Below are 10,744 nucleotides of genomic sequence, written 5' to 3' on the forward strand. Positions count from 1 at the left end.
AGGCACAATTTTGTTGCACAACATCGATTGTTAGTTCTTAAAACAATATTTAACAGTGCACGGCAATGTGCAATCTCATTTGCAATGATAAATACTCGGTCGTTTGGGAGAGGCCGATAGGCCGGAGTGGGAGAAAAATCGGTTCACCCTACCATAAAAAGTTATCACTTCAAAAAATCTGTTATAAATTTCATATCATGTCAAAATATAATTACTTTGACAATGGTCTAGTGCAGTTTCCTCAAAGACATACTATTTAGTTCAAAATTGTACTACATACTACATACATAATTTCCTTACCTAGTGCAGTTTTATATGTGTAGCAACATTGTAAGCTACATACATGACTTAAAATATTTTTAGTTACCCGAAATGTCAGTTTTTCCCCGTTGGAAGGGTCTACGTATAAAGCTATAATGGATATCGAAAAGTTAAGTGGGAGCTTTTACTTGCACAGATCTGAAATTAAATAGGTTTTCAACCTAAATGGAACTTCGACTATACAATATAAATTTCTAAGCGAGTGTACGAAAATTGAAGCAAAAACTACTAAAAGCATATACGAACAGTCACAAAGTATTTGAAAAGGTATCTTAAGTAATTTGATTACTTCGGGTTCAATCTTTGAATCCAATAAATATAAAATGAGTTTTTTGATATTCCGAGGACTAAATGTGTTTGTGGTTATTAGAATATGTAGGCATCCCTACCTACCTTACTATCAGGTACGTTTGTTGGAATATTCATTTTCAATTTTATTTATTGACCACACTAGCGAAACATTTCAATATACCCGACTAATAAATGATTTTGACAAAAGCTTTCTATATTTTTGGTGCATATGCATGGAGCATAAAATAATTCCAGAATAAAGCAAAAATGTCGGTTCATGCTCTGGAATCGAGTGTACAAATGGTAGATTTTTAGTTAATTGTATTTGGCAGATTTCATATGTGAAAATAAGTTTTAACTACTATTATGAAGCTAATCCAATATTTTTACGAAAGTATTTAACCGTCTACACAATTAGCACTAACTGCAAATAATGCACAAGACGACAATATAAACAGATGCAAATCATAACATCAAAGATTATGTCTTTTACAATTTTGGTCATATAAAAAAAAATTTAATTATTGTAATGTTCAACAAGTTTGAAAAGTGACGGCCGTGCTCCTGTATGGTCTTCAGCAACAAGTGGCCACTGAAAAGCTGTGATCAAATACGAAGTTCCACGTAAAACGTGCAGAGTAAGGTGTCATCAGCGCTTGGGGAAACTCAAACTCCATCACCGGCAGTGAAATTGCAACAACTTCAGAGGCAAGTCGAGAAGCTGTTCTAGTAGTAATACAAATTACAAAGTTGGTGAGTGTCGGTGCACTGTAAGTCAAATATACCATCAACTATTCGCGTTAAAAATGGTAAGTACTTAATGTAATTCCACGGAAACGTTCAAAGTGAGAGATTGCAAAATAGAGCTTTCGCTTCTAAGAAGATAATTTAAGTTAAGTTGTTGAGCAAGTTCGGACGAAAGCTCTTTATTTCTATGAAAAGTGATTTCAAAATATAGATTTGCTCAGGGTTGCATACTGACTATTACTACTTTCTCGGTCATGACTTTATTAAGCTGCTTCCTTTCATTTCACTTTCGACAAATTGTGAGGAAAAACGCGTTCGAAGGAGCTTTTCTATACTTCGCCGCCGATGACTTTTTGAGTGATCGAGTGTAATGGAAATTAATGCGAATTTAGTTCAGACAAAACATTGACAGTTATGCATGTTTAATGGAGCATTTTCGAGAAATGCAACGTTTTTTCAACGTAAACAAAATGTATTAAACTGTTGGTTAAGATATCGCGTCTACGCCAATAGTAGTTTTTGATGCAAGTGCGCAAAACAGACCTTTGTCATCCAATCGAACATATTTTTTTCTGCAAATGTAAGAAATACGAAGAATAATATCTCCAATTTATTTTTTAAGTTTCCTGCCAATGCCTTTCTTCACATTATGTCATTTGACATAAGTCACCCTTTTGTACTATGTCTATGTCCCTCCAAATAAATGGTTTGATGTTAACTATTCGATCAGATTATTAGATCAACATTAGTAATTCGAACACAATTTTCCGAGTGATGTGAGAATGATAAATAGGGGAAATAATTACGATTTAGCTGAATTTTCCATTCTAAATTTCTAAGTTGGTTTTGTTTCTGAATTAGAAAATCTAATTTTAAAATTATACTTGCTATACGTGTATGTGACATAAATTATACTAAGTATACTTCTACAGAAACGTCTTCAAGATAGTAGGTAGGTACTTATTAAAGGGCCAATCAAGAAAATATAATCTACACATTTAATGAGAAACGTAAATTGGGTTCATCTCATATATGTATTGCCATTCGCACGAATAATTGCAAATGTGTTAGATAATGATGATCGATTATGGACTTGCCACTACTTGTACTACCATCCGTAATAAAACATTTTGTGGTGGAATTAATTCGTTTTTTACTAAATTTCTATACTTTTGTTATTCTCTGAAAGTGGAATAAGTATTTGAATTAATAATAACGGCTAATTAACTGAGCCTCTCGCCTTTTGTACACAAACAAGGTACTTCATGGGATATTAATTGAGCGTGGTAAAGTTTAACATACGCTCGCTCAGTTATAACAAAGATTCTACGAGCTGCTTTCAAATCAAACTAATGCTTAAATTATTGTTGAGGAAATGAAGTGAAGGAGTAAAAACTGTGATGCATCCAATTCCGAACAAGTGGTTCGTTTTTGAAATTTAATAAAATAAAATTTATGATTACATTGCGATTAATAAATAATTCGTATGTTCTATGGGAATCTCTAGTTAATATCAGTAGCGTTACTTAATTCAATCATTATAGAGCTTTTGCGAAATGTAATATACAGCTGGCAGAATTATCTTTTATTGCTATGTCAAATCCCGCTGGCATATTGAACGCAATCAATTGCCTTCGAAAACGATTGAAACACTCGAAATAAGGTCAGAAGTAATCGAATTGACATTTGCCCCGTTTGGTGGGATTTTTACCATTTTCCAACTGAAGACGCAAAATCCTTACTATTTTTCCACTAAGGATTTTGGGTGATTTCTTATACAGGGTGTGGGTTTAACTAAAGAATACATTGTATACAAATAGGTGTGTACCTATGTACATTGAAGTTAATTAAAAATATTACTCTGCACTAAACGGTGTTCGTAACATGACCTTTATCTCATAACTCTCCAACATTTTATGAAGGGAATCATCTAATAGATAATTAGTTTCGTGAATATATTCTGTTCTTCGCACCATTAAAGAGGAGAACCATTGCGAACCTTGAAACCACAAAAATAAAGGCCTCTGTTCATTCAATGGATGAACTATGGGTTTAAACGAGCTCTGGAAAATCTTTTCATAAAGAAAATGAATTAGTGAACGTTCGACATTCTTTTGGGCCATCGGTGTTTATTTAATTGCCCACAATTATTAGACCTTGAATGGACAATAGTTTTATAGTATTTTCGTAAAAGGCGAAATGCGTCAGGCACTTCGGACGCTTAAATGTCAGCAGCCTTCTGGTTTATTTCAATCCTCAGTTTAAACTCTCGAAAAACTGCTGGAAATTATGAAAAGAATGCTCCAGAGTTGAAAAGGCCGGAGATTTATATCTGCTTTATTCCGTTCATGCTTAAAGTGACAAAGGCTGCAATGTTGTACACGTGACTTATCTATTCACATATTTTATTCGATTAACTTAAGCAGAAGGAAATATAAACGAATATCGTAGTATTCGGAATCTTGCAAATCAAAACTTGAACTGAATAAACTATTTTCGTGTTTAGTCGTCTATTTTGAGGCTTATTAATTCTGCAAAGAGAGCGCCTTATTCGTAGTGTGGTATAACGATCCAGAATGCGTGAAATGTGGGACACATTTACTGAACGCCATAACTAAGAACGCGTAGCGCGTAGAACATATATTACTTAGTATTTTCAACTAGTGCAACTTATTTGGCAAAGCTTAAAAATATTCTGAGATACTTTAACCAATCTAATATATTACCTACCCAGGGCATGCTTAACTAATGTGATTTGAATTATTGACATTATTATACAACTTTAGTCTCGTGGTAATTTATAGGTCGATTTTTCTCACAATTTGACCAAATTGGGTTGAAAAACGTGCGTAGGACGATCCGAAAGGCATTATTAAATATAGGATAAAGTCGGTGTATGGTTCGATAATGGGTCGGAAGCAATATTGCAGGCCATTCTATTATTCGAAAAATGCTGGGAATCTTTGGCTGTCAATTTCTGAATAAGTGTGTTAATTATTGAAGCTCCGATAATTTGTTGGCTTAGTTAGTTCTATCATTATCCGAAATGTAGTTATGTTAGACATTACTGAATCTTTTGATAATATATATCAATGTTTAAAAAAGTATTCATTGCATCATTGCTATTTATTTAACATCAGATTTGGAATCAACTGCTCTTGGTGACTCTGCTTCAATTGATCTACGTGTCAACGAGGTCAATAGAGTCTTTTGAAACGCCACATTGGCTGGAGCAAATCAATGATATTATACGAGAGGCCGACCTAATAGCGGAAATTAAACAACTGGATGGTGACAGGCTACCTTACTACCACAACTTACGCGAAAGCGGTAAGCAGTAATTCATTTATTACCTAAAAGTATATTGACCTTTACAAGACAGGACAACGATTTGTTTGAATCGTTGTCCACCTATCCACTCAGCGTTAATATGTGTTAAATCTGTAGCAGACAAGAATGACCATTTCAACTAAATTACATATTAGTCTGTTCATTATCTTGCGCTATACACATCACTAACATTCTTTCCAGGAGTATCGCTATTTTCTTTGTAGGTACCTACAATGTGCAAAGCTTTACATTTATTGGAATATAAATGAAAATCTTATAATAATTAAGAATTAACTCGTAACTACTGTATGGGGAAAGTTGGCTTTTGCTTTCAGATATAAGAATTAATGAAAAAAGAACGTTTCTATCGTCGTTGAAGTCATCTTCAGAGAAAAGAGCATTATCGATGTTTGCTCGTTGGGGTCCAGTTAACACGATCGGAAAAGATCGTAATCCCATCAGGAGCGGTTACCCTCCTAAAACTTCCGATTCAATAAGGTACATTTTTATGTAACAAGCCGAGATTTAGTAAAATAAAATAAGACATTTTGAATAGGTATGGAGAACACTAAGTCCATATCAACACATCCAAACTAACAGAGTTTATTTCGTTTTCAGTACCCAAACCCGAGGACGAATGCTGGGTCAACCGCTGCGGTGGGGGTAAAGTGCAGATTGTGCCATATGACGAACAAATGAATTTCTAAAAACGACGAAAAGCACTATTGGCATTCCTTTTAAATATACTTTTTATAGTTTTTTTCCTTAGAGCTATATTAACCTGATAGCAGAGAGGTCACTCATCTCATGGCACATGTCCATGATGTAGAGGTGGCGGATTCTGACTGGAATCGTTCAGTATAATCGAGATTAATTTGGTATATGCACAAAACTGTCTATCATCCAACTTATTACTAGTATATGCGAATAGTTTCAATAAAGTATCATAGCAATTGATTGACATATATATCTTTTACACGTTAAAGTGGCTTACCTTGTAAAGTCATATATAAAATTTGACTGTTAAAGATTAGCGTAATAAACGAATTCATTTTTTTGTACAGGCATTTAATTCATTTGATTTCCCATGAGTAAGTATATAAGGAATACGTTTTTAGCTGTTCTTTATAAAACTTTACAGTTAATGATTGTCCTAATGGACTCTATACCTACAGTAAAAAGCCGTGGCCACAACTTTCAGCAGTTTATTTCTATCGTTGAGGCTAGCAAAAGTTACTTAAAAATTAATACGCAATGCAAAATAAGTTTCAATTAACCAGCACTGAAATACCGTGCGTTTTAACAGAAAGTTTTTGACGAAGAGGGTAAAAATTAAGGTCCTGTTTGCCAGCCAAATTGTTCAGCACGCGGACAGACGGTAGCAAATTTGTTCATTTAGACAAAACTGGAGAGCAAAAGGTTATTAAATTGCTTTTCCTTTTGAAAAGTTAGCGATGACGGTGACATCAGTATTAAGCATTTAGCTTGTACTTTGGCCTATTCAATTCATTAACCAGAAGCAATTTCAACATCGAGATTTGCTAAATAGATTAACTAATTCGCGCTATGGATGCGATACAAGTTTATGGCGAAAATATCATTTGCAAAATTCATTAGTTTGATTGAGATCATTGATTCAAGATAATAATCGCCTGGTGTTCTTGAACCATAAACTGATCAATTAAAAATGCTTCAATGTTTCTTATACAACTCTTATACAACTTTGATCATTGGTTTTCGTTTTAGTAGCGAAGATCGAACTTGGGACACACTGTACCTATTCTAAACCGGGTTTGTTGACATCTTAAGAAATCTCGCCTTGATTGGTACTTTAAATCAACAGCCATATGGTGCTCTAATTGTATTCATTAGCGTTAGAAATATATCACAATTTTCAACCCATATAGACCACTAGTGGCTCATCCATATTTAATTGGCCGATCGGAATGTGTTGTACTTGTAGATATTTATATGAAATATTCATGCTGAAATATCAAATAATCTTGCTGAGATCACACATTTTTTGCACTCAAAATTTCTAAGAAACGTCTTTTTTATGTAGATAAGACCAGCATAGTAATTTTCTGTACAAGGGCGAAAAGAGTGGAACATTTTTTTATCGAATGTAACAATATACGCGAATTTCGGATGCCTCCAAGAGTCCGTTTTTTACTCATACGAGTAAAAATATGGCCTTTTTCATCGTTTTTAACATTGACATTTGCGTCGATTTTAATATCAGGGTGATTCAAACACTAATAGAACAAATAATTGTATTCCGCAATTAAAGTAACTCCTAATCTGTCTAATTTTAATTTAGCTGGTTCCTTCATACCCATTCCAGACGCTTAAACTAACTTAATAAGGTTGTGGGAAAATGCTTTTAACACAGACTCATGTTCTTTGAACTTCCTTGGCCACAGAATAGATTATATCTATTATCTAGGATAGAATGCTCCTCAACATTATTAGATACTACTCACTCCTTTTAGTGTAGGGGATTTACTAGCAACCACCTTTACCCTTTGAATAATTATCCAATATGCACTTTCTACGCTTTGGACAGGGAATCCATTCCAATAATTAATTTGCATTAGTTCGGCTAATAAACGGTTATAACTTTTAATTCTAGAAGCTGTGCATGTTTTCTTTCAATGAGTGGAAAAATAAATTAAATGTTCTCATACCATTGAAAGTATTAATGCATTCTGCAATTTTATAGTAATATTAATAAGGCTTTCTTTTTACGCGGGCTGTTTTATCTATTACAAGTATGTTAATGTAATGTTGTATTAAACACATGTAAAGAAGCAGCCAGCCGATCCGAAATTAGTCTGTGTCCCGTCCATGGAGTGAAAATGCGGTTTCGGAATAAATTAAGAGACGGCGGTCCAAAATATTGGAAATTGTGGTTTGCTTATTGGGCGTGGTTGATACAGCAGTCGTATGGGCAGAAGGGTAAGTATTAAGTAGCATAAATATTTGTATGCTGCTCTGGTTTGGCATTCATTCAAGATAGTTTTAAAACAGATTTCAACATTTTCAATTGAGTTTAAGCAATTATGGTTTTATGGACTTACATGTCCAGAGATGATTTATATCTACTTGGCGTTTTCCTGGTTCCGTAGGTTGTCAGCATTTTTAACGACTATACGACAGTTTTTGACGAAAACATTAGCTCCACTGAATATGGGACAGAAGGCGAAACGTTCCTACTTTTGATTTTATTTTCAAATTTTCGCATGTTTATAATATGTAATATGTATCTAAAGATATTTTGTACTTTTAACAGGGGACTTTAATTATTTACCCGGGAGAACATAAAACTGTGGTAGGTATATTTAACAGGTCGATGTGATAAAATAGTTTTAATGCCTCCGTCAATAAACTGCCCCTAAGGGCATTACAGGATAATAAAATATTAACACCCTCTAACTCTCGTTTATTTAATATCGTATATATCGTGTAATTTAATTAACATTTAGCACGATCAAGCTTTTATTAGGTATTATTAATGTGTCGGTCAATATGAAACAGACATTAAATAAAATTTCTACAGGATGAACTTTTTAAATACCTTATATTCAAGTTCTTAACTTCACTACGAAGTTCTGTTACATCCAGAAGTCAGATGCCCAGCATTGAATTGTTATTGATGACTCATGAAATACAATTTATGTCTAATCAATCAAAATTTTACAATAACTTGCTTGGAAAAGATCAAAATAAAGTAACTTTAATTTTCAGTTGAGTTCACAATTATAATACTGAGTACAGCAGTAGATTCTAAGTTTGTTTAATCCAACTATTATATCCCCCTATTTCTAAAATCATATATCAAAATATATCAGGCTATTTAAAATAATTGGAAATTGAATGAATTATTAAAACGTCATAGGTTTTTACCTTCGATTATTAATTATCAACTGACAGAGCGTCTAATTTTAGCCAGAAATAGATATTAATTTCATTAATTGGCGAGTTTGTCTTATTTGGGTTGGATGTCTATTTTAATCAGCATTAAGCGTCATTTATACGTGGAAAACATGTAGTTAATCCATTTGACCATATTTTATGTCATTAAACAGTACTTCTTGTTAATTATGAAGCTGAGCGCATATGGGGAGACTTTTTTATATCGGTTTCTGATATGCTAACCAATTGATGTAGTTAAGTCTAAGTACTTTACTTATTACCAATTATGTTTGTGTTAGTTTTTTAATAGAAACAGTTACAAAAATCTCAAAAAGTTACTGAAAAAGTCAGGAATAAAAGTCCTAAAGTGATTAGTTAATAACGTGATCACGCTGAATTAAGAAACCTTACTGAATTATTTTGGTTCAGACGTATCCACTATAGTCGACATTTTGAAACTGGCCGATCTAAAATCTGCACCTCAAGCAATTAGACCTACTGAAGGGCCATGTTGGAATACAACAGCAACTGACAAGTAAGACAAGATTTTTTTTTAGTTGTCATGTTTATTTCTTTATGTAGGTACAGTCAGCGCGGGATCTAGGGGGGGCTACAGGGGCCACAGCCTCGGGCCTCGCCCCTGAAATGAAATTTGGCGGCACATAAAAGTAGACGACTCCTATAGGCGATTTTTCCCAATTTCGGAAAATCAGGCTTTGTGAAATACGTCAAATATACATACAATGTATGTCACAAACTTGTTTTAATTTGACAATTTAATTAATTTCTTTATAAATTGTGCTCTTCGGTTTTGCAAATCCCTCAGCTACTGTTTTTGTTGACCATCCTTTCTCGATTAATGTAATTATTCAAGTTCTTTCAAATACTTTTAAAAGTGTCATTTTGATAGTAGACAAATTTATTTGTCAGGATTATGTCATTTCATTTACGCAAAGGTAGATCGAGATAGTAATTCGTCGTAGGTACCTAAAATTCATAATGGTAATATTTAATCATCTACTTTTATGTGTGGCCGACTGTATGTAATGTTCATTTGGTAAACATTTTCAACTTTAACTGAAAACACTTCCCTAATTAAAATTTAAATGTTTTAATATTATTATAGGGAGCAGTGGGCGTACAGATGGAGCAATAGAGCCGAAATTTCTCTCAGCACCGAGAACGCTTTTCCGGGAGGTTTTCCTACGGATTTTTCCATCCTGATAATAGCGCGGCCAATAAACGGTAACAAATATACATAAACATGCTCCAATGTTTGTTTGTTGAACTCAATGTTAGGATTTTCGAAAACTTAGGGAATTAAACTTCGAATAATTAAGTTATTAGATTTGTTGTTCAAGTTTGCTATACTGAAATAATAGCAATAATTGACGATTTATTTTGGTATTCTATAATGTTGATTCTTTATTAAACATTTCAGACCAATCATTTCCGTTGTTGACTCTCTACAGTGAAGTTGGGGATGAGCAACTATCTATCACTATAGGTAGAGAGGTGAGCTTGTACTATGAAGATGAAGATGAGAAGCCAGTAGAAGGAAACTATATAAATTTTGGAATATCTGCAGCTGATAATCGGTAAGTAACAAGTAAGTTTCACCTTCTAAATGCGTTTTTTTTTGGAAAAATGGTTTAGAAAAATATAAATTCTGAAATTTCGGGTAGCTTTGAGAATGCGAAACGTATATACAGCTAAAGTAAATCATCAAGTCATGAAACAAATAACATTTCATGAAATAATATCAAAAATACTTAATGTATACTTTATGTAAATAGAGCAGTCGTAATATTATCGTTTCAAAAACAGATTATTGTTCAAAACAAATTAAACTTTTTTCTAAATGGTTATAATTAATTTTCAATTGGTTTGCGTATTTTTAGGAAATATTTTTACCTGAGACACTGAATTTGCACATTTTGCACTTCGTTTTCCACACCTGTTGTGACAGCAGGGGCGGATCCAGCTTTAAATACAGGGGGGGGGGTTATGTAAAAAAATACAGTCTTCTGTTGTCTATGAAAATTAAAAATTATCGTCGTTTTGTGCAAGGGTGGCGTAAGATTATTGCAAAATTTCATGTTTTCCGTCCCGTTTTGCATGTTTCTCGGAGGCAAAATGA

The 10,744-nt window shown here is 33.5% G+C and overlaps 2 protein-coding genes across 2 annotated transcripts in view; both read left to right on the plus strand.

The window, feature by feature from the left end:
• The first annotated feature begins 1,125 nt into the window (after positions 1-1,125).
• Positions 1,126-5,744, plus strand: LOC109543120. The gene is made up of 4 exons (XM_019912665.2): positions 1,126-1,421; positions 4,500-4,689; positions 5,025-5,187; positions 5,308-5,744. Exons 1-4 carry the CDS (start codon positions 1,419-1,421, stop codon positions 5,354-5,356), a joined length of 405 nt encoding a protein of 134 aa, XP_019768224.1. The 5' UTR covers positions 1,126-1,418; the 3' UTR covers positions 5,357-5,744.
• A 1,710-nt stretch (positions 5,745-7,454) lies between these two features.
• The window catches only part of LOC109543105 (collagen alpha-1(V) chain), a gene marked incomplete in the record, with an annotated part of 59,842 nt that continues 56,552 nt past the window's right edge, over positions 7,455-10,744 (plus strand). Inside the window, 4 exon segments of the mRNA XM_048661190.1 lie at positions 7,455-7,647; positions 9,034-9,139; positions 9,731-9,849; positions 10,046-10,202. Coding sequence (XP_048517147.1) covers positions 7,548-7,647; positions 9,034-9,139; positions 9,731-9,849; positions 10,046-10,202 — 482 coding nt within the window.

This window comes from Dendroctonus ponderosae, unplaced genomic scaffold (genome assembly GCF_020466585.1).
Source record: "Dendroctonus ponderosae isolate FM_Combo_2020 unplaced genomic scaffold, Dpon_F_20191213v2 Dpon_F_20191213_1, whole genome shotgun sequence".
Taxonomy (NCBI): domain Eukaryota; kingdom Metazoa; phylum Arthropoda; class Insecta; order Coleoptera; family Curculionidae; genus Dendroctonus; species Dendroctonus ponderosae.

Bases quoted from the DNA above. Each gene is read 5' to 3' on its own strand.
- LOC109543120 (XM_019912665.2), top strand. The intron at 4,690-5,024 runs GTAAGCAGTAAT...TTTTGCTTTCAG, and splicing joins CCACAACTTACGCGAAAGCG to ATATAAGAATTAATGAAAAA. The intron at 5,188-5,307 runs GTACATTTTTAT...TTTCGTTTTCAG, and splicing joins AAAACTTCCGATTCAATAAG to TACCCAAACCCGAGGACGAA.